At 40.2% G+C, this 24,490-nt stretch overlaps 2 protein-coding genes across 2 annotated transcripts; both read left to right on the top strand.

Annotated features, from left to right (window-relative positions):
- Positions 1–6,075: 6,075 nt before the first annotated feature.
- On the top strand, positions 6,076–13,801 carry LOC132330964 (serpin B10-like). Its single transcript, XM_059853861.1, has 8 exons — positions 6,076–6,228; positions 7,330–7,507; positions 8,545–8,658; positions 10,204–10,338; positions 10,712–10,829; positions 11,194–11,336; positions 11,895–12,050; positions 12,898–13,801. The coding sequence occupies exons 2-8, from the start codon at positions 7,340–7,342 to the stop codon at positions 13,300–13,302; spliced, it is 1,239 nt and encodes a 412-aa protein (XP_059709844.1). The 5' UTR covers positions 6,076–6,228; positions 7,330–7,339; the 3' UTR covers positions 13,303–13,801.
- A 2,151-nt stretch (positions 13,802–15,952) lies between these two features.
- LOC132330973 (heterochromatin-associated protein MENT-like) lies at positions 15,953–23,929 on the top strand. The gene is made up of 8 exons (XM_059853873.1): positions 15,953–16,253; positions 17,501–17,677; positions 18,017–18,103; positions 18,499–18,636; positions 19,164–19,281; positions 19,971–20,113; positions 21,199–21,366; positions 22,405–23,929. Exons 2-8 carry the CDS (start codon positions 17,510–17,512, stop codon positions 22,816–22,818), a joined length of 1,236 nt encoding a protein of 411 aa, XP_059709856.1. The 5' UTR covers positions 15,953–16,253; positions 17,501–17,509; the 3' UTR covers positions 22,819–23,929.
- The last annotated feature ends 561 nt before the right edge of the window (positions 23,930–24,490 follow it).

Raw genomic sequence — 24,490 nt, 5'->3', positions numbered from 1 at the left:
AGTTTAATACCATATAGTACAACAGTCTTGTGAAAGGAACAGTCTCAAATTGCATTCTACTCCCAGGAAAAAAAATAAATCCAAACTAATCTTATGCTCTTATTTCTTTAACTCATTCATCACTTTCCTACTTTTTCTAAATGCTAGCAATAGCATCCCACAGCAGGCAAACAATGAATTTCTGTAAGTGGCACCTTCAGAGAACAGGAAAAGGTTCCTAGAGGTGAGCAAATCCTTACATGGAAGGCTAACCTCTTAGTCACACAGATAAAATTCCAGTTTAGTCGCTCTGATAAGACACCAACAAGGAGTGGGAGAATTGTGAGGTGCCAGATGTGCTTTTGTAAGGAATGGAATTACAGATCAAAGGGGGCAGAGGAGAAATCACTGAACTTCACAGGGCTGTATGAAGGAGCAGTTCCTCTTTCCTCTTTTCTCTTTCATTCTGCCTCATTTCCCTTGGATGTGGTTCATTAACCATCTTTCCCCAAGGTGCTGACTATCCCCACCCTTACCATGCCCTCCTTTTTCCTCCTTGCCCTTCAGCAATCTCTACTTCTGTGGGTAGTGAGGGAAGAGGGCAGGGCTGGAGCCAAGGCTTGATTCTAAGAGGAGAAATGTCAGGGAAAGGAAGAAAGTGGGAGGACAGTTTACCCCTCCTATTGACTGGAGGGACAATCTGCTATGAAATTATGCTGTGTCAGCTACAGAGGCCAAGCTGCATCTGCATGAGGTGATGGGAGAGCCCCTTCCTCCCGCCACAAACAGGGAGCCATTGCTCTGCCTTTGCTTACATATCTTCTGGTAACTTTCCTTAGCCTGATCTTGCCTCTTTTCCACTGAATTTAAGTCGGTCTTGACCTATGTGTTGGTCTGTCTATGTTCCCAAACAAGGCATTAGCAACCACAGAAGGAAGGGATATTAAAAAAGATAAAGGATATTAAGGAAGATTAGGCCAAAGGTTTAAAAAAGTAAGGGTGATACACCAAGAAGAAAGAAAAGTCTAAAGCAACTGAAAGGGACTACTGCACTCGATTTAAACTACACAGAGTTCTGCTTTTGGCTTTCAAAGAGCTAAAACAGCCACAGATATCAGTACAAATGATAATAGAGCCATGAAGATCTCCTTACAGTTGAATCAAAAGAATTTGGAAATGCTTTGGTAAAGAGCAGATATTCATCAGAGTAGTTTAAAAGAAGGTCCTCAGTGCAATACCCTGCAAGTTCACACTTTGCCACTCTCACAAAAGTTTGAGGAACAAAATGAAAGCTTTCCATCTAATTTTACCAGAGAGCAGAAATGAACATGAGATCATCTTATACTGTCAAGTATCAGGTCATTAGTTTCTCCTTGGTTGTGAAAAGCTTAATAACTTGAACCATGCAAAGGGCGTCATGTCTCAAGAAATTGAGATCCTTTGTGCAAGAGGCGGGAATGTGAGAGATGGAAAGATGCAATGGCAAAGGCATTGATGAGATATGTTCAAGGGATGCTTATGACACAACACCTTCCGAGGTCCCTGTCAATCCAAAGAGGGAATTCCAGTCCAAGCCACCATTTCTGTGTCTCCCTCTTCCAGGACAAAGCACTAATGCTGCTGTATGTGCACTTAAGTACGTAGTTTAGATCAGTTCCAAGATTTGTCTAAAAAGCATGAAACTGTGAAGGGGCAGCAAGTGCCAAGAAGATCAACGAATAGCAATGATTTTCTGTACACCTCCTCAAGTGTTTATTGGGAAAATTCTCTGGATGAAACTCCTGAAAACACCAACTACCTTGGGAAACTCCAGGTCTTTCCACCAAGCAAGAATATCTGCAATCAAACTGTAAGAAGAACAGAGCAAATATCTAAATGGCTTTCTTAAAAGAGAGTCATTCCTCTATATCTAAATGGCTTTCTTAAAAGAGAGTCGTTCCTCTATATTCTGCTCTGACACATCAGCACAAGTCTCCTGTTTAGGATGGGCGCCTGTTTAGAAATGTGTGTTGAAGATACACTGACTTGATATTCACATCCTCCATGATAGCACTGGAAGTGGAAGATGGGATCAGCTTTCTGATTCAGTAGTTGTGCTGCTGACATACAGTTCCACCCTTTGAGAGATTTCTTTGGAAAAATGACAAGTTTCAGCCAAAGTGCACACAAGCCACACATACATCATGACTCATAATGCAGAACTGTGTATCATGGCTGAGAAATTCAGGTCACTTTTGATATTTTTGGTGTCATCTGTGACCTGTGATACTTTTAAAATGCTCACCACCTGAGTCATTCAAAGGAAAACTGCACCCTTGCACGTGTGGAAACAGTATGCATATTCAGTCACAGACAAATTGCCCCTTTTCAGATATACAAACCAGCCCTTTATCAGAAGTGTCGTGCTTCTTACCAGAACAGAATTTCTCAGGACTAACATTGCCTTTATTAATTACCGTGTCTAAGCTAAAGCACGTAGAAGTAATACTGAAGTAAGAGGAATTCTGCTGGGACTGTCAAATTTTACCACACCTTTGCCTCTGCAGGTGTGGAACAAAATGCCTCAATAATATTTATTCAGGAACCTCACCACACCCTTTGGGAACTCATAAGGTATTACATAGTGTTACAGTATGTCAGCAAGGATTGCTTGGCAAGGGAAGCCTTGCAAATTTACTTGTAGGAGGTGCACAACAGATCACTATCTACTTTGTTTCAAAATAAAGACACATGTATTATCAACTAAAGCCTTAAAAGGAAAAAGGATACTAAAAGAATTAATATCTCTTTAACTTAAAAATTATTTGAGATTTCAGGTTGATAAAAACTTAGCATCACACATAAAATTCCTTTACAGCACAGCATGATGACAGAGTTTCACCCAGGAAAAAGCCCTCCCTAGCACAGAAAATGTTATGTTTCTAGTCATAGGATCATGCTGAGGTACAAGAGACCCATGAGGATCATTGAGTCCAACCTGCAGAGGATACCTCAAGAGCCATACAATGTGCCCTGCAGGTGTTGTCCAAATGCTCTTTGAACTCAGACAGGCTCAGTGCTGTGACCACTTCCCTGGGGATCCTCTTCCAGTGCCCAATCATCTTCTGGTCATGAGAGTGAAGAGATCAGTACTTACCCCTCTACTTCCCCTCCTGAGGATGCTGAAGACCACAATGAGGTCACCCCTGAGTCTCCTCTTCTCCAGGCTGAACAGAACAAGTGATCTCAGCTATTCCTGATAAGGCTTTCCCTCAAGGCCCTTCAACATCCTCATGGCCCTTCTTTGGACACTCTCCAATAGCTCAATGTCTTTTTTATATTGTGGTGCCCAAATCCACATGCAGTATTTGAGGGAAGGCCACACGAATGAAGAGTAGAGCACTTATCACTCTTACTATTTTCTCAATTTCTGTGCCCCTGTCCTCCTTACAGTTTTTAAATAAATCACACAGAGATTTAAAACAACTACAACAAAAAAACCCCACACCTACAAAGAGATTAAAATATTAGCAGATTTCATAACTCTTTTCTTCCCTATGCTTCTTGTATCTCCTAAAGTCTTTTTAAAGGTTTGGAGGTATTTAAAATCCTTTCTTGTTTAAAATCTGGCCAACTCTGGCTGAGTCAAAAACTTGAAAAGAGTGCTTTGCTGGGTGAATCAGAAGTTCTTCCCTGCCAAGTAAATAAACAGTGCTTGTACTTGTAAAAAACACTTGAGGATGTCAGGGAAACTGAAGAGCTTTCCTTCAAATACCACTTTTTCTTTAGATCTACCCAAACACATTAGTTGCAAATTAAATCAGATTTCCAAGAGCTATACAGAGTTGATAGTAAAAATAAACTACCAATGGGTGTGAAAACTGGCCATGGAAAGTTATATCCTAAAAATACTGTGTGAGAGCAGAAGCTACCACTTTTCTGTGACAGCAAATCTTGTTCTCAAGACCCTTAAGAAACTTCATAGAGCACTTTACAGTGTTCTGTTCAGACATCAAACATATCACCTACTCCTGAACCCAGGCACTAATGAACTGAACAACACACTGTGTAGTCAAAATGACGTGTGCAAAGTTACACTGAAACAGGAGGAAAACAAAATGCTTTTATGTAGCTGGCCAGGGCGCTGGTATCCTGCCAACATTTGCCCTAACCAAATGGAAACATGCATGACTGCAGTGAAAGGGAACACAGGTTTACTTCCCACAGGAAGGACACTACTAACACAAATATAAGTCTCCTAGTGTGCTGCTGTGTTGACTTAGTAAGGAGTGGGAGCAACACTGCTACTGAGTCAGCAGTAGCAGCCCGCAGTGAGTTGTGTCCTCCAGTGATGCTAATTTAAATGGATATTAGAAAATATTATCAACCCAACACATTGATAAAGCATATTTTGTCTTCTGAGATGAGTATAATTTTAGTAACTCAGTATGTTTTTCTTATTTTTATGTCCTAACCACCAGCCATGCCATTCAAGAGGTGCTCTAAAAAGGTATCTGTAAAACCTTGTGCAAAAGCACAAACCACTCATTCAGTCTAACCCAGCATTTCTGTGTAAACAGAACACCTCAGTCACTTCTTGTAAGGCAGCAAGCAGTAGCACTAGTTAGTAAATTAAGTTCATCCCTGCTTTATAAGCAGAAAATCCACACCAATTGCTTTAAGGGATGAAGTCTTTTCAAGGCATCTATCACTCTTCAACAACAGGGTTAAATTTGCAAAGATTACTCAAATCATTTATGCTTTGGAAACCATTTGAGGCCAATGTAAACAGATTACAACTTTCCCAGGCACTATGGGTGCAATTAGTTCTGCAGTGAACACCTCTCTTACCCTATGCTGCTCTCTGCAAAACGTAACAGATACATCTAATTACAACTCACACTGAAACATGCCGCTTTTGCATAGCTACAATTTCAAAATATCTGAGGGGCAGGAAAACACCATCCAATTAAAGTAATGTGGCTCCTCACAGGTAGGAAAGCAACTTTAGCAAAGCTTTCAATTCCCAAGTTACATTGATACAGAAGTTTCACTATTGTCAAGGGATCCTTTTCAGCTGTACCCTCCTATGCCCTGCACCAAATTTTGTAGGTATTTCCATGGTTCATTCCTCATTATGAGAGGAAACCTCTGCCCTACAACATAACTCCATGTTAAATGTATGCTTACAGATAGAAGATCAGAAGAAAGCTCTCCAAAGGCAGTTTATGTCAAGGAAACGCCTTGTGAGTGAGTCCTGCTCAGTGTTGGGGAGGTATCCAATTCCTGCTCAGGTTTTCAAGTTGGAGGTATCAATAGTGCAGAGAGAAAAAAATTAAATAAAGGGCAAGGTAGGATTTTAAAGGGTGTTTCAGTTAGGAGTCAAGAGTAGGGACGTACAGATATAGGAAGGACTGCAGAAGAAGGGACACCATGATTGCAAGGAAAATCAGGGAAGGAGGTATTTTAGTAGCTCAGGAAAGAAGAAAAAGAAGATTTGACAGAATATTCATCTCTGGAATGGAAAATAAGGAATTGACCTCTGACATGCTACATGGGTCAAACAGATTCCAGACTGGATGGGACAATAGAAACAAAGTCTAATCTAAGACCCACACTAAGTTCAAGTGATGTTGCCAACTGCTAAGTCAGGGTCTGGTGCCTGAGTCTTAACCTTCCCTATCTCACAGTTACAGAGTTTCCCTGGCTGTACAGTCTTAGAATCCTCCAGGATTACCCAAAACCATTTTTCCAAAACAGAAACCCACCAGGAATGACAAATACTTTCTCAGAAGGAAACAGGCAGTAGAAAAACTCACACATAAGAAGTCCCTTTCTTTTTTTTTTTTTTTTTTTTTTTTGTCTGTTTCTCAGAGATAAATTCTGTAATACAAACCGTAGAAGAAGTAGGTCAGTGACTGCCTTTTTTTAAACTCTCCAAACCACAAAGGAAAGATTGTTCAAAGTAGTGTGGGTTCAAGTTGTTACTAGCCTGTTGCCACAAAAGTGTTTATAGAAATACTTAAGCAGTCACTTTTGTAAAATTCTTCTATGGTATCATTCTTACCATCACTTCACATCCTACTCTGAGGTGATTCAGTTCTTCCACAGGGATGTGGCCTATAGGGCAAACTTCATTGCAGAGTCATGAGTCATAAGAACCTTTGCAGAACCGGCCAGGCGCACTATAAATTCATCCTACCCTTCATGTGAACTGCAGAAACCTTGGAGACACCCAGAGCAGCAGTATTTCTTCCCACACCAAACAAGGTACTGTAATGACTTCTTGATACTATTTATTTTACTTATGCTTGCCTGATGTTACTTTGTTGACAAATAGGAAAAAAAGAAGCAGGTATCTGAACTGGAAACAACTAATGCTCGAGGAAAGTAATTAATTAAGATTGCACAGGCATAGCCTAGAAGATGAGTCTTAAGAATATGCAGGAAGACAACTTATATTTCAGGGTTCTATAATTTCTAGAGCTCACTGACTAGCATATATATCACAGCATACTGAGAACCATTGTGTTTGCCTAAGTCAGGTAATTTGTTCTTGTACTCTTTAGTGCTTAGAATTATCAGTTTAGCTCCTGATTTGCAAAGTATTAGGGTCACAAACTATCTTTTATTCTAATGCCATCCTATACCAACCAAAATAGCTCTTAGTCCCTGACTAGAATCCTCAGCTAAACCTGCAAGGCAAATAACAAGCAGCAGCCTTTGTGGTCTGCTGAATATAGAAAGTTTCTATTGCAGAAGAACTGGGAAGTTAGGATCTGGGCTAGTGCTGTAAAACAGGGTTTCAGGACATTTTTAGAAGTCAGAAAGGTAATTCAGGATGCTTAGCATGCAAAAGTAGGGGCAGTGCTTGCTCAAGTATAGGAAGATGAATTTTGTCTTGACCTAAAGGAAAAGTTTGACGGTTCCTTTTACCAGAGTATTTGTTCACTACAGAGATGAGCATCGAAAGACTCTTGAACAAATTGAAGCATAAAATTTGTCCTAAGAGACAGTTTCTCGGTGGTCTCTAGCTCAGGCTTTGCTGAGTAATCAAAAAATCAAAATTTGCTATCAACTATCACTCCAAGATGCTGTAAAGGGCAGTGCAATAAATTTCCTGGTGAACAAATATGAAACACAGCTAGAGGAGGCTTGTTCATCCCTAAAAATGATAGCTGTTGCCATCAGTGAAACAGGACATGCTGAACTTTGTGACTTTATAATAGTTAATGCTTCTCATTCTTTACATAAGCAATTTTAGAAAGCCTTTTAATCACAAAAAAGTTCAAACAGTGAAGAGGAACTTTAAACAAATAGCAATCATAGTTAGTGGTTCATTAATAGCATCTTTTCTGTCTTTCTGTGCAGCTTCAGGACAATGGATACATTGAATAAAGCAAACACAAGCTTTGCTCTTGACTTTTTCAAACAGCAATTGCAGGAAGATGGGGACAAGAATATTTTGTTCTCTCCGTGGAGTATTTCATCTGCCCTGGCTACTGTTTATTTGGGAGCCAAAGGTAACACTGCAGATCAGATGGCAAAGGTGAGTCTGGGCTTCAAAGAGTAGCTGTCTGGAAGGGTTGATTTCTTGGAGTAATGTCCTACATGCCAGAAATTTGCTGTGTTGAAACAGAGGAAAAGAATTTTGAGGACTCTCCTCCGTAGTTGTTTCAAGTTTTACACTTTGCTAAACATAAATCCATATCTACAAGATTAGAGAAAAACTATGTTGAGACTACTACCCTTTCTTTGGGGCATGTATTTTACAGGCAAAATTACTTGCTGAAATTGCCAAGTCACACTTGTTCAAAGCTCGTAGTGTCATCAGGGGACCGTGAGAACAGTTCCTATGCATGGATGTTAAACACCTAATGCAGGTACTTAGCTCCTGTTGGAGGAAGGGAGGATTGCGAGTTTGCTTCTGCTGTGGCTGAAGTTGTCCCATCTGCAGTGATCTAACTCCTGATTTATAAGACAAAAGATATCCAGTAGGGTAAAAAAGGAGTGGTCTTCTCTTAGGATGAAGGGAAAACAAAACAAAAGAAAAGATTCAGCTCTTCTGAAAAGTGCTCCAATGTTGTTTGCACCCCTTTGTAGCCTGGTTAAGGTGAACAAGTCCAGAGAAAGGGATTTAAGGCATGGAACTGCCTGCACACTTTTCAGGCTTTTTGACACATCTTTATTAAGATCTTTATTAAAAAGATCTTAATAAAGATGTGTCAAATGTGTCAAAGATGTGTCTTAAAAGTCTCTCCTTTGGTAGACTCCATGTGGGGGTAATTGGCTCTTTCCAGGTATTAACAAGTCATCCCAGGGCATAACTCAAAGCAGGCAGATTCCTCCACAAAGGCCAGGTACGTAAGAGTTTCCTCCTGCAGCCCTCAGCTTAGTTTGCAAAGCCATTTTGTACACATGGACATTGAGACCTAGACAAAGATTTCATATTCAGTAAAAACTGGACCCAAGAATAAAATCTGAGCTTGACTGTCCTCTTTACCAGTCCCTTTGATGCCAATGAAAAAATTTGCTGAAACAGCAAATTTTCTATTGCTGCATTTCTTACTGCTTTTTCCACTACAGGTACTTCACTTCAACAAAGCTGAAGAAACCAAAAATGTCACCACAACCATAAGAATGCAGGTCTATGCCAGAACAGAAGAGAGTCTATCAAATCGACGTGCATGTTTCCAAAAGGTATCTCACCCAAGCTGGTGAACAAGCTAAGGGCATGGCCACATTTTCTCCGGTATTTTCCTTCCCCATTTGTGTTTGCTTATGTTTGCCTTCCTCAGATTTAGTGTACAAAATTAATTGGTGCAGCATTGTGATACCTTCAACTAATGCAATGCTTATTGCATGCTTCCTCCTTTTACACAGAATTGCATAATCTAACCTCAAATTTGCAAAATTTAATACTTGATGATCAATAGATCTTCTGATCTTTTTCCTTTAGCTCTGAGGACAAATTTCTTTCTCAAACTATTACTATTCAAAAACAAGCACAGTTCTTACCTCGGACAGCTAATCCCAAGAAAAGAGATGCTCTTCCACACATTTGATTGCAGCATCAAGACAAAGAAAACCAGAACATCAACTTTTCCAGGCTACCTATTCTTGATATGCATCAGAAATTAGACTCAATTTCAGTTGAGAAGTTAACAATATAAATTTACATGTTGGCATTTTCCAAAGTAGACCAGTTGCTTGCAATAAATCTAAGAGAAATGGGAATAATTTTATTCCTGAGATAAGCCTTTGCCATATTGGCAGGCATTTTGTCCCAATTTGTATGTAATTTAACACAGCAGAACAATACAGAAGAGCAAATGTAATCCCTCTGAGCCAGCAAAGGCTTTTTCCTAGTTTACAATTCAAAGATGGTGATATCACACCCTTCTCCCTGCTCTTTCCAGTCATCCTTATTCCCTAGGGGTTTGAGCTGCTTCCCTGCAGTCTGCCCACAAAACCCCAACTGTTGCTAGTTTTGATGAATGGATCTGCGTCCCACAGCCAAATTCCAAGGTGGGAAGATTTATTTTAGGGGTTATGTCAACATCTCATTTGCACTGCATGAACAGGAAAGGGATTGTTCCTCATGAGTAACATTTGCCCTCACTGTAAGAATTACAGAGTGCTATGGGTAGCCCTATGGGTAGTGCTATTGGTTCTAACACTTTGGAGATTTAAGCTTCTTCCTTGAGCTCAAGAGTCTCATTGGAGACTCTGAACCCACATTCATTTAATCCTGTCACTTCAATACAGAGAATTTACTGCAATTGCTGAAACATAAAAAAATCCCAAACCACAAAATATTAAGAGAGACATTATGAAATTAAGGGGCAAACCTTCCACGTAACACTACTTTCATAAATTAAGGGAGTAATAGAGCCAAATCTCATGCATTGTTTAAGAATTATTCTCTGACTTTTGTTTTCTGGATATCCAAAGTTTTACAATATCCACTTATAAACCCTTAAATATTTTACATAATTCAGGCTCTTAAAACTTGCATTCCAAGATACCCACACACTGAGTGTCTATGTGTGTCTCTACCACACCTGCAACTCCTAATACTTTAAAATTATTCTTTTAATAGATGTCCAGTTTGGAGCACCTCTTCTGTTGTAATATAGGTAACAGATCACTCAAAGAGAAATACTTTACTTGGATCTATGTGAAGGAAAACAGGATTTTTATGCAACAGATGAATAATGTCCTTTTTATTTCTATTTCTCCAAGACAGAGATTGGCAAGTCAGATAATATCCATACTGGATTTAAAGCACTCAGCTTTGAAATCAACCAACCCACTATAAACTACCTACTTAAAAGTGTCAACCAGCTATATGGAGAAAAATCACTGCCTTTCAGTAAGGTAAGACTTTTATTCAGATTATGCAGTGTCATTTAATCTTCCTGATCTACCTATGGCAACATAAACTATATACTTTCAAATATTTTTGCTGCATTTGAAAATTATGTTATTATCCTTAAAATTAACATTTTCTATTATACTTTTCCTTAGACTTTGGACACTAAAATTTTAGGTTTTTGGGATGTGTATCTAATCTCAGAGTGATTTGTAGATGTAGTTAGATGAGAATGTTTAAATCAAGTGTTTCCACTAAAAAATACTTTGTTCCTTTGAGAAAACACTGCTTGTGCCCATGTAATTTTCATCTCTGGCTGTAGTAGTACTCATACTGGCAGGCAGCAAACCTAAGTCAGGTGTCTCTATTGCCCTGCAGGAATATTTATTTTTAGCCAAGAGATATTACGGTGCAGAGCCACAATCAGTCAACTTTGTGGGAGCAGCAGATGCAATCAGGAGAGACATAAATTCCAGTGTTGAACAAGAGACTGAAGGTGAGTTCCAGCCTCTCCTCTCCAAATCAAAAAGGAGTCATTTTGGCTTCTCTGTGCCCAAAAGGCCCATGGTGGTAAACAATTCACCTCAGAAAAGTAAATCAGACTTTTCCTAAATTACTCATCTACCAACAAGCTCTTACTAAAATTAATGTCCTCCATCTCAGTGTGTGAGGAATATGGCTTATTCTTCTTTGTAAATCAAGATTACCCCAGTAACTGCATATTTGCAAATAATCTCAAGCTAGATGAGTGCTATGGCAGCACTTAAAATTTCCCTGGTTTATATATCCAGAAACTGTGCCAGCTCTTAGACTGAAACAGTGAAACTGCACAGATGTGTGAATGTCCCTGTTTTCTCTAGGTAAAATCCAGAATCTGCTGCCTCCTGGATCCGTGGATTCACTCACCAGGCTAGTCCTGATAAATGCACTCTACTTCAAAGGAAACTGGGCAACAAAGTTTGAAGCTGCGGCTACCAGGCAAAGGCCTTTCAGAATAAACATGGTATGGCAATATACTGCCCTTTTTCCTACACTGTAGGTGGAAAAACCTGAAAAAGATGGGGTGAGAGGAGGGGGAGGGAGAAATCCTATCACCCTCTAAATCCATGTGGCAGCATAGTTATTTCATTTAAAGTGTACAGTGTATTCAGTATATTTATTTCACCACACTTTCAGCACTAAAACTGCACACACATACCAGGCCCTGAGGCACAAGTAAATTATCAGAAGCTGACTTCAAAAAAGCTTCAATTCTCCAAAGGCAGGAAAAAAATAGAGAACAAAACTGTATGGGTTAGTTCTTTACATTTTAACTTTTAACCATTCAGCAATCAGAGTGGCATACTGTTTCCTACAACTGGTGTCATCTGAGACAGCTCAGATAGCATGCCATGCCTCCCAGTGCCTTGCAGGGATCCTCTGAAGATCCTGTGTTCTGTGTCCTATCCATAATGATGTCTCACACACATTGGGCATCTTGTAGGGTAAACTGTGCTACTTTAACTTAGTCCTTTTACTGTTCAGAGTACAAATGTAAAACATTCCATTTGATTTGTTGCAGCATACAACTAAACCAGTGCCCATGATGTACCTGAGGGATAAATTTAACTTAAACTACATAGAATCAGTTCAGGCTGATGTTCTTGAGCTTCCATATGTCAATAACGACCTCAGCATGTTCATCCTGCTACCGAGTGACATCTCTGGCTTACAAAAGGTAAAAAAATGGAGAACATAAATACTGGGGAAAAGTAAGAGGGTCATTATTTACTTACTTAAAGCATGTGTGAGGTAAAAGACCAGGCTGTAGTCGTGTTTCTAAGAAGGAGGATACTGATCAGGCTCAAGGTAAAGCAAATCCCAAATCTGGTCTAGTACTGTGAGCTTGAAGCTCTTGAAGCTCAGACTGGATTTCTCAGTCTTGGAAGCCAGCATGTCTGTGGTTGCTAAAGTTCATAAGTCCTGGAAACAGGTTACCCAAATCCTGGAAGATTGCTCCTTTCCCAGCAGAACAATAATAAGGACACAAAACCAGCCCTGCTGAGATCCACTGTCCACACCAATTCCGACAGATATGATTTCATTCTGGAAAAAATCCACCAAAAATTGGGCAGCCTCTGTTACATTCCAAGACGTCCATAACTAATGTGTATGGATACTGCCACCTTCTGTAAAAAGCCTGCTTCTGCCTTTGGATAACAAACCCTTAAGAAATTTTAATTTTTAAGGTGTTGTGTGGGGGGCAGGGGAAAGCTCTTTTCAGTGAATTCTAAAATGTGGGGAAGACAGCCCTGGGAACAGAAGAACAGCCAGACTATCATAGCTCTGCTATATTCTCTGACAGTTACTGATAACATTTCAAACATTGCATTGATATACCATTGAACAACATTCTCCTTTAGTTAAAAATATCTCCAAACTGCTGTTTCATTACTGTTTTTCTTGCACTCTCATAACCTCTTGAAAAGCTCTCCATTTAAGAGAAGAAGTAGCCTATAGGGCACATGTTTTTGAACATATTTTAATTATCTGTTTTTTTTTTTTTTTTTTTTTACTTACTGCAGCTAGAAAGAGAATTGACTTTTGAAAACTTGTCTGCATGGACAAATCCAGAACTAATGGAGAAAATGAACATGGAAGTTTATCTGCCCAGGTTCACATTAGAAGAGAAATATGACCTCAAATCTACTTTGAGCAGGATGGGGATAAAAGATGCCTTCACAGAAGGTCAAGCTGATTTCACAGCAATGTCCAAGACTGGTGATCTGTTTTTGTCACAAGTTTTCCACAAGTGTTACCTGGAAGTCAATGAAGAAGGCACAGAGGCAGCAGCTGCCAGTTCAGCAACACTGGCATCACGAAGTCTTGGTGCTACTATCATCTTTTTGGCAGATCACCCTTTCCTTTTCTTTATCAGGCACAACAAGACCAAGACTATCCTCTTCTTGGGAAGGTTTTCTTCCCCCTAGAAACTCAATTACTAAACAGGTTATTGCAACAACAAAAGTGAACTAAACATACCACAAGCAACATCTCAATAGCCTGTGCACTTCTTAATTTTCCTGTACTGTTGACAAATCTCTCAATGTTAGAAGAGAGTATTTATTAAAAATAACCTCAAATTTATGCCTTTGGCTCATTTTCCTGGCCAAATAACCCCAAAATGCTAGCACTACATGCTAAGTACCAAATTGTGCAAAGAAGAACATTACTATGTCTTTTTAGCACTTCCTGCACCAGAATTTCCACAATTCAGAACAGACTGCGTTGAGCTCAACCAGTAATTTCAAAGTTTTGATACCTAAGAAGACGAAAACCCAGGAAAATCACCTTGCAGAATGCGGCTGCATCTCCATTGGTTTCAGCTCATGCTGATCCCCAAGGCAGGCTACTCATCCACATTCTTGTCAGTTTTTTACCAACTCTGCAGCCTGGTAGAACTGGCAATGAAATAAACCTGCAAAACCACCTTTGTTCCTAATACTGGTGCTTTTTTTTTTTTTTTTTTTTTTTCTCAAAAAGAAGGAGGATACTGTACACATGTACTTTCTAATCTCTTTCCCACAGCAATTGGAAAATATTTAACAACACTATAGAACTAGGAAAATAAAACACATGTGCCTCACAGCCTTCTCCTTTGTAAACTTTCACCCTTACAGCACTATGTCCAGCCAAGCACTGTACTGCTTTGCTCTCATTTTACTTTGCCACTTACACACTGGTTTGAGGAAAGATCAAATGGGAGAACCAAGTCTAAAGCTAATACAAGTAATACTAATGGCAATAAGTGCTTTCTGAAAGCTGAATGTGAATCTCCCAGGTCATATTTACTCCTGTCACTGCTCTTTCTTCAAAGAGAGTGTCCTGATCAATCATGCATGTTTGCAGGGAATGCTCCTGACTATATGAATTCACAATAGAGAACAAAGAACCTGGTTTCTTAAGGACTTGCACAAACCAACAGCATCTTACCACAAACACATTTTCTTGAAACAGCAGGACTCCCTTTTCCTGGCAGAGACTGCTGTCTGTCCCTGCATCCTTTCTCTTTTCATTCAGGTGGTTGGCTGCTCCCAGGGTCCCTTCTGGCTATGCTTCCCAAATGGGAAGGGACACAAGAAAAGTATTATGAAGCATGTGCTTTATCCCTATAGAGCCCCAAGAGAAATGCCTTCTGCCTCTCTCAGTCATGAAACATGACACTGGATCCCTGTGCATTCAGGTCCAATTCTGCCATGCCCTCCTTCACCTCATGGAAGAGTGGCATGTCCCCATGGATAGGCCTCTTAAGCACTTCCTGATATGCCTTGGGAAAAAAGACAGAAAGTCACACCTGGAAGGCCAAGGAGGAACAAAACCATGAAAACATGAACATAAACTCACTAAGGCCTTTAAAGTCACTGGAAATGGGAGTCACCTTTTCTCCTTCCTTCACTATTTTAAGCATAGCTGCAAAGATGACACAGTTGATGTCCTTTTGGCAGTGCCATATCATTACTGAGTGGCAGTGGCCACAACACATGTAAAGTGAGCTGTACTTTAGGGAACAACCTTCTCCCAGGGTGAACAGCAGTGCTGGAAATGTTGTGGAATCTTCACCCTTCCACTCATGGCCCTGCTCCAAGCAGGAGGTTGATCTCTGGATGCTTCTTTCAATTAATATCTGTGAATTTTTTTTTTTTTTTTTTTTTTTTTTTTTTTTTTTTTTTGTCTCTTGTCAAAAGCCACTCTGCCTTGCCATTTCCCTTTCTCAGCCTGTATGGCTTCCTTGCATCTTGACTAGCAAAGGCAACTATTTTGCTCACAATATATATCTCTGGTACTTGGGAGTCTCCTGGCTTGGGCTTTCTCACCACCTAACCATTCTCTGACTTTTCTCCTATCCAGATTTCTGAAGGACTTACCTAAAACTAGCACTTGTTTAATTACTGGCATTTCTTCACTGCCTTGCACAACACTGATTTTTGACATTTTTTAGAATTCTTGACCCATTCTATGTATTCCTGTAATCAGGCTTGCAGTAAAATTCTTAGCAAACAGTACAATTTCCTTCCTTTCCTGCTCCTTCCGCTGCCCTCTAGGGTCTTAGAATTGTTACCACCTTGATCTTTTTCCATCACTGTCTCTCTTCTGGGACTTCAAAGTGACAGCTCTTGTGCCATGCTTACCTCTCCCGTGTCTCTCTGTCTTTGCTTGAGCCCTCCCATTAGGGTTTTTTCAATTCTTGCCCTCCTTTTTACTGTGCAGTAACTCAGGGTTTTGCAGTGCTTGTCTCAAATGATTCCCAGCTGTGACTGCAATGAGATTTCTTCACCAACACAACCAGTGGGGTGTCCATTCCTTACCCTCCTTCACAGCTTTGCCTCTGTCTGTGTTCCTAATGATCTTCAGTCTGAAGCTGGACTCCCAGTGTCCAATTCCATCACTAATCTTGGTGTTTTATGCTGAGGTACTGCATTTGAAACTCAGGAATCACAGAGAGGAGAATCAGACCCTCAATATCTGCTTAAACCCAGAAACCAAAACAAAGTATTGTGCAACCTTTTTAAAACTCACTTATTTTAAACAACACAGCAGTTATTTCCACAACACCAGAAAACCTTTGGAATCAGCAGCTTGCTTTGCTATCCTGTCAGTAAGCTTTTGTGATGCAACAACAAACTTGAGATTTTAATTCCATTGTCCTTTTGAAATCTCTAAACCTGAAAAGTGACCAGGTCAACAAAAAGGCCAAAACTTTGTAAGATCTTTTGGGATGTGGTAGAAAGGAACTTTGGGTAGGGGGAAACAACATGGATGTAGATTAAAAGGAAAGGGAGGAGCAAGCAGTACTGTGTTCCCTAATTTAAAATTGCTTCACACACAAATGCAGAACCTGACTGAGGACAAGAACTAAGTCTTCTCTCTTACGGGATTAAAGGTAAATATTTAAATCAATTTAAGCAAATATTATGGTGTTTTTAAAAAGCAACCTGTGCCATGTGTGACTGTATGGATAAATGATAATATACCTGTGTTATAATGCATTATTCTTGCCTTGTGTTTTTTTAAATGTCAATCATTAGAGAAAATAATGATGTAAGCCTATGGAAAACTGCTAATTTGGGGTAGAATTATTCACAAGCAGGAAAGTTTTCTTAGGGCAGCGACTGCATTACAAGTAAAATCTTAATTTTGATAAAAGAATTCTGTACTTCAGGTGAAGGCACAGCACTGCACATTGTCAGGCCAGAGACTCACAGGAGTATTCATTAGCTGAAAACAGAAATTCCCATCCTGATGCTCTCTTGGCTGTGTTGTCTAAGGAAAGAAAATCAGTCTGTGGTACAGACATGGTCCTGAGGCCATACTGACTGCCATAAAGAATGTAGTTGTTTGGAAACTAAACACTTAATAAATATCTGCAGACTTCAGAGATTGCCCCACAATTTTTGTTGCTCCATTCCATAGATACAATGACAACAACAATAATCTAAGCATTGCTGGTCTCTTGAGCGGTAAATTACATGACTCATCTATTACTGGGGAGATACCTTAAAGCCTGGAGCACTCATAACCTCAAGGCATCTGGCAATTTCTGGGGAAAATAAAATTGCTGGAACATACAGAAGGGGTGGTAGGTACACACAATGAATAAACTGCGCACGTCTAAATGGAAACAACAGCTTTGCTGTTCATGAAACTACTCAGAATAGGTCGCTGGCCAGGAGAAGCAAATGAGCCTAAAAATTATGCTTAAATCCTTTTGCAGTATCAGTTGTCAGTTCTATACAGATCCAAATGTAGTAGTGGGAAACTCAAACATGTTGTGAACCAATGTACTAAAAATGCATATAAATTCCCCTGGGAATGTTGCTTTGATAAATCATTAGTTAAGGACAAAAAGGAAAAGAAATACAGAGGTTACAAACCTGCACATCTTTGGAAATCAAAGGCAGAAAGAACCACAAAAAAAACTGCAGTGGTAGAGGGAAAAAAAAACTAAAAGAAATTAGTGCTCCTAACAGGTGGCAAACAGTATCTGTGTGGAAATAAGCATACAACTATGCTATTAGTTTTACTGGTTTAAATGGATTCTCTTGCACATGCAATATTTCTCACTAATGGGTACTCTGTACAAAAATTTACACATTTAAGAGTACAATTCTGTTTGTTGCTTCTTTCCAGGTTGTAAAAATGGAAGTAGCCTCCACATCAGTTGGCAACTTTACTGTTGATCTTTTCAACAAGCTGAATGAGAACAACAAGGGAAAAAACATTTTCTTCTCCCCTTGGAGCATATCAGCTGCTCTGGCTCTGACATACCTGGGAGCAAAAGGAACTACTGCAACTGAGATGGCAGAGGTAGGTTACTTTGTACAATTACTGGGGGGAGAACCATTTGGATTTGCACAAACACATTCCTACTGTTGGGAGAAACAGCTGTGGAATGGAGTTCTGCCTCACAGCATGTAGATAAGAGCACAGTGTTGGTCTGGGAAGGGGATGGTGCTACTCATTGTTATTCCAAGGGATTTACTGTCACTACAGCTTCAGCATCCCTTTGATTAGTCACCTAAGCAGCAGATAGCACAGTGAGTTACCACGAGGAGAGAAACATGACAACCATTTCATCCCCATTTGACTTCAGGTCTCACAAGGTCCTTCATGCCTATTTCTTACCTTTGAAAACTCTGCTTGCAGGTCCTTCATTTCACAGTGGGAGCAGGAGCTGAAGCTTCTTCTTCTGTGGCCGGACCTTCTCGGGGGAGACCAAAGAGAAGAAAATTGGTATCTATTTGAACTGAAATTCCATGATAAAGAACCCGCAGAATCAAAATGTCTAGATACAGCTTTAGGAGTTCAGCATTTATTGTCTGCACTCCTCTTTAGAGTACAAGCCCCAGCCATACCTCACAACAGGATGATGTTCAGTTCCTTTCACTCACTCAGACTCTCAGAAGCTGAAAGGATGAGTCACTGGGATAGTCTGGAAGGTCTGTTACATGACAATTCAGTTAATCCAGTCATGAACAGAGCTCTTCAAATTTGCAGTGATGGTAAACTTGGGAAAATAAAAAGTAAGGAAGAGGAACCCAAATCCCTCTCCTATGTGCATTGCTTAGCATGTTTTGAAAGCTTCATGCAAAAATGAAATTGCTGAATGTTTGGTTTCTTTTTCCAAGGATCCTGAGAACAAGCAAGCTGCAGATATCCATTCTGGCTTCAAGAAGCTTCTGACTGCCATCAATAAACCCAGAAGCACCTACTCCCTGAAAAGTGCCAATCGCATTTACGTGGAAAAAACCTTCCTATTATTGCCTGTAAGTTAAATCTCAGGGAAGAGGAAGAAAAGGTGCAAAAATATTTCTCTTTCTAATTACTTGCCATTAATAGAACAGTTTGGAAGCTGACCTTGAATACTGCAAATAGGAGCTCTGGATTCCAGTGATAACCTTAACTGGAAAATACCAGTCAGTCCACTCATCAAATTTAAGGATGTATTGCCCTTTGACTGTATTATAGGGATTCCTTTACACGATATGTGCCTTTAGTATTGGAACCCCCAATTTATAAAATTGTAAATAAGAAATTATACAAGCACATACATAGGATGCATGCAGCCTTCCTTACTTCTCCAGATACATTTTGGAACAAAAGCTGTGAAACTCCTGTTTTTTGGTTATTACTTGTTCACCCACAGTCCAGCACAAAGTAACAAGTAAGATCCTGCAGTCCTCTAGGTCCAAGAATCTATCAAATATAAGAGCTAACAACTTCCTTTTGGGACTGAAAATAGTATATTTCTTTAGTACAGAACTTTTTTGCTGACTTTTTTGTTATTTTTCAGACATACATACAGCTCAGTAAGAACTACTACAAAGCAGAGCCACAGAAGGTTAACTTTAAGACAGCACCAGAACAGTCAGGAAAGGAAATCAATACTTGGGTTGAAAAACAAACTGAGGGTAAGCTGGGCTCAACCCCAACATCTTTGCTCTCCCACAAAGTCAGGCTGCCATTTCCTTTGGGCAGGTGCCCTTGCTTCCCCAGGTACTACTGCAGCAGCCAGGTCATGCCTTCTGAAGTGGATGTGGGCAGTGAGCAGAGATATGGTGGGAGGTCAGAGAAAGAGCAGCATACTTAAGCAGCTTCAAACACCTGATCTGGACCTTAGTGAGCTCCCTGAGATTCCCATTGACTCCACAGTGCTCTGAAGCAGCTGGTCTGCTGGCACAAATGTGCCCGGGTACTGCACCACTGGCAGAGCAGAACGAGAGGAGAGACACCTCTGCCTACCAGAGTGCTCCAGGGCAGGGGGGGATGCCTGCCTTGCTGTACCACTCTGCACTGGCCAGAGGGGCTCCTCCTTCTACCTGGTGTAACCAGTCAGTGGGGCTTTCTACTTCTAGCTGCTTACCATGAAGCTGAGACAGTTTTGGAAGAAGGAGTAAATCGCTGTCAGCCAGGAGGACAGGTCAGGAAACAGCTTTGGAGAGTCTAAAGAATTGCATTCATTTATCTCAGGGGAGCATTTTAGGGAGCAAGGCATTGAGGCATGGACTTTTTACTAAGAAGCTGAACTGAGAGAAAAATTGATCAAAATGTTCTCACTGTGCTATGCTGAAATGAAGCCTGACTCTTGTGCTTTCAAAAGGCAAAATCAAGAATTTGCTGGGTCCACGAGATGTGACAAACTCCACCAAGCTGATCCTGATAAATGCCATTTACTTCAAGGCAGAATGGGAAGTGAAATTTAAGGCAGAAGATACAGAGCTGCAGCCCTTCCGACTGAGCAAGGTAAGTTCCTCTTTCTTACTGTAAACAACCTGGTCAAAACGGTTATTGCTGAAATCTTTCCATTTCATAAGTCTTTTAGGTAGCCCTGTGGTAATTAGACTCTGTGAAAAGCTGGTTGCAGCAAAATCTGTTAGTTCTCAGCTCACTGAAACATTAAGATGTGCTCAGGTAAATGTTAGTGAGATCCAGGTAAGAGCTACTGTTTCCAAAATCACTACAGACATTTAAAACTTTTCAGTAAAGCAGTGCTAAAATTGACTAAATTGTAAAAACATGATTTTGAGAGCCCAGGCTCCATGGCTGGGAACTACAAGGCATGTTATGGCTGAGTACAGCACCAGGCCTTTGCACTGGGCAACCAGGCTGGGCACAATCATTCCAGCTCAAACACAGCTGCAATAGGGTGCCCTGAACTGGTGCATGGCTGTGGTGCATGTGGTGCATGCATGGTGTGAGGCTAGAAGCAAGGTTAATGGCATGTATCCAGAAGAGATGTTAATGAATCCACAGTTAAAGGACTCTGTGCAACTTCCACAAAGTGTACCTTCTGCCCTATGATTAGCATGTACACGCGGTCTGCTTCCTTGAATGAAGGGATACAGATGTCAATAGAAGTTACACACTCCTGACAATGTGACTGCCTCCCAGGAACTCCTCTCATCATGAGCCCTTTTGCTCTCACACTAGTGTTATCCTTTCTCAAGCAACCAGCTGGTCACCTTTTATCTCCTCAGAGAGAGGAGACCACTCACTCTCTTAAATCACAGCTGTTTTTCTGCCAGAGCATTGTAAGGCCATATGCCACACCTGCTCCATGCCCCTAATTCTTGCAGACATTTCTGTCTCTCTTCCTCCTTGGCCATGTTTTGGGGAGAAGAGAAAAATGTCTCTGTTCAGTCCCCTACAAAAGCTTTGGGACAGACACCAAGATAAGCAATGTTGTCCAGTCAAAAAAAGCTTTGGAAAATGGATGATAAATCACTGTTTTAAAAGTTTATAAAATTTCCTCTCCCTGCACTGCACTGAGACATCATCACCCTTCCATTCAATGAATGATTTCTTACTTATAAAAAAATACTTTCCAGAACAAGACCAAGCCTGTAAAGATGATGTACATGAGGAAAACATTTCCAGTTCTCATCATGGAAGCAATGAATTTCAAAATGATTGAGTTACCATATGTGAAACGTGAACTCAGTATGTTCATCCTCCTTCCTGATGACATCAAAGACAACACTACGGGTCTCGAACAGGTACAACCATTTTGTATTACTGCTCAGTCATTAAAAAAAAAAGAAGGGCAGGCTGACAATAGTATGTCCCTTTTTAAGGACATGCTATCATTCTGTTTGACCTCATCCACCAGCTGAATTAATTTTCTTTAATACTTCTTTAATCCCAAGAAAGTTCTTCAATACTGAGTGTCCTTAGTTTGGCAGGAACTGAAGACAGGTAACACTCTGCATAATCAGATGCTCAGTCTTCACTGACTGACACTCAATTTTACATGATCTGTAAGGGCTGAACCTCCCTTCCTTGCACGTTCAGGAGAGACACCACCACATAAGAAGTCATAGGCTCTTCCTGAGATGACGCCTTTTCTCCATGGCCTGGAAGTTTATTTCCATATTATTCTCACTCTTTTTCCCCCTCTCCCCCCCCACCACTTGTCTGCTCAATAAAAAACTAGAATTTTGGTGAGACTGCATTTACTACAATAATGAGATCTGATACTGTAGTTACTGTACTTCCAAGATAGTTAAATTCTTGGAGTCTCTACCATTCATTGCTTTCCTCCATTTGATCTGGGCTGAACTCTGGTGGCATAGTGCCCAGGATACAGAGTAGCAGTGAAAGACTTTGCTGGAAGCACTTTACTTCAAAGCTGTCAAGGAAATATCCTCAACAATTTTAACACCTGTTTTTATAGAACTGGTCCAAACCACGGGCCAACCCAGCAATTTTAGTTACATCAGGACTGAATTAAAAGAGAGGAAAAAACTACCATGGGGGATGGTGGCTGTTGAATGCCCTTCCCATCTCTCTTTCGCTATGAATTTGGAAAAGGCACTGCTCAAGGGCAGTGCAGCATTAAGACTCAAATACTTGTGGCATATCTTGTCTCTGATCATTAGTAAAATCAATTTCTATTTCATGCTTTCAGCTAAATGTTACATTTACTATTTAAAAGCAAATTGCCATTGTTACATTGCCATGAAATTGATTAATTCATAGTTAATGAATTGTTTTTCCCTGCAAAAACCAAATTCCTTCACTTTCTTAAATGATAGCTGGAAAGAGACCTGACGTATGAGAAGCTGTCCGAATGGACTGACTCCAAGAAGATGACCGAGACTCTTGTGGATCTGTACCTGCCTAAATTCAAAATGGAAGAGAGATATGACCTCAGTGATAATCTGATCAGGATGGGAATGCGCAGTGCCTTCAGCACCAATGCCGATTTCAGTGGAATGACAGAGAAGGATAGAGTGATGATCTCCAAGGTTGTCCACAAGTCTTTTGTTGCAGTTGATGAGAAGGGCACTGAGGCAGCTGCTGCTACTGCTGTCATTGTAGAACTAACAAGTGCACATGTTAGCCATGTTCTGAAATTTAGGGTTGACCACCCTTTCTACTTCTTCATCAGACACAATAAGTCCAAGAGCATCCTTTTTTTTGGTAGATTCTGCTCTCCTCTAGAATGAATAATTACTTGCTCTCAGACAGTGACCAAGGTTCACTGTTCAATGGAAAAAATGTGAACTGCAGTGCTAAAATCTCAACCTTAAGCCATGTAGCCACCTGTACTGAAGTGCCCCTCCTTTTCCTTCCACCCAACCCCCCTCCAAAGAAGGCAGCAAACAGAAACTATCCTGAGCCACCAAAGAACAGCCCTCTACTGCTTCTTTTTATTGTCCTAATGAGATAGTCCTAAACAGAAAAGAAAACACAGAATTTTGCTCCCTTTTATTAAATCTGCTCTTCTGGCTTTGTTGTTTAAAAGTAAGGTGGAGTTATGAAAGCTCTCTGCACAGAGCCCTATGTCAAATGCTGACTTCAAGGGAAATGCAGTTCATTCTTTTGACTCTCACAGAGAGGAAAAAGAACCCTAAAAAAAAAAAAACAAAAAACCAAACAACTTGAAGAAATCTGTATGCTCTCTTTTGCTCTCTTTCCCTCACTGGGAAACCTGCATTTGTACCACAATGTTATTTCATAACCTTAGGTTCAAATTTCAGTGACTGTTGGAAATTAACAAAATTTAATACAAATCCAGAATAATGTCAGAAAGCCCCTTACCATCCCGTCTCACCACATGTATATAGGCACATCAGATTAATTCTCTCCTGCTCTTTCAGCTTCCTGAAAAAGTAAGACTGTGAGGGAAAATTGTCCGACCCTTAATATTAAATTGCTGACTTGTAATCACATTGCATTTTTCCTCATTTTTCTAAATTTTTTAGTTCAAGGTTGCTGAGATTTCCAACCAGCAAAAATGCTAAGAAAACTATTAGCAACATGCCTTCTTGCCACCTTTTATTGATATGTAATCTAAACCTGTTAAAATTTAAATCTGCTTCCTCTTTTTAATTTTACTTAGTTATACCTGTTTCCTGGTTAATACCTGCAAAGCTTCCTTGCCACCTGTAATAATGGCCAATGTTTGATTTGTACCTTATGAGTGCATCTTCACAAAGATGTTTGTGGTATTGACAGAAACATCAGTGAAATTTTGATTGATGCTTTACTCACTATTTTACTATGAGCTGCATTTAATGAAATAAATAAACTGGAATTTATGTTTGTGTTGTTCAAGACACTGAGTTACTTGGTCCTCTTATAGCATCCTGCAATCTGCACAGCTGGAGCATGTTTCCATTCTTGTCATTCCAAATTATCACACCATCCCAACTGACAAAGCTGAGAAACTTTAACACACTGGTGTCCTATTTTCACCAAGTTTCAAACAGGCATCCAAACACTGTTATTCTGTGTGTCATCCAGGCATTTACAAACATACCTTTCACAACACACTAGAAATAGGGAGTCTGACCAGAGGCTATGGCCAAGAACAGCACCTTCCAAATATTCCTTTTGACCTCGTTCAAGAGCAAACAAACAATGTGAAAAAAATGAACCTGCTACACATCCCTCTTACCAATGTACAATAATGAACAAGCCATGCTGTACTGGCAGCATCAGTTCCATCTGACAGCTTGGGAGGGCAGCAGTTGTGCAATCCCTGTGGCATCAGGAATAGCATAAGGTTTTGCAGCCATTGCGGTAGTCCAACTATGTGTCAGAGAACATTATGTAAGAAAAATAGGATCTGAATGCAGGAGGGAGGTACTGGAAAAGCATTTACTCTCAACAAAA

This window comes from Haemorhous mexicanus, chromosome 1 (genome assembly GCF_027477595.1).
Source record: "Haemorhous mexicanus isolate bHaeMex1 chromosome 1, bHaeMex1.pri, whole genome shotgun sequence".
In the NCBI taxonomy this organism is placed as follows: Eukaryota; Metazoa; Chordata; class Aves; order Passeriformes; family Fringillidae; genus Haemorhous; species Haemorhous mexicanus.
This window is presented reverse-complemented; position numbering and strand designations above follow the sequence as displayed.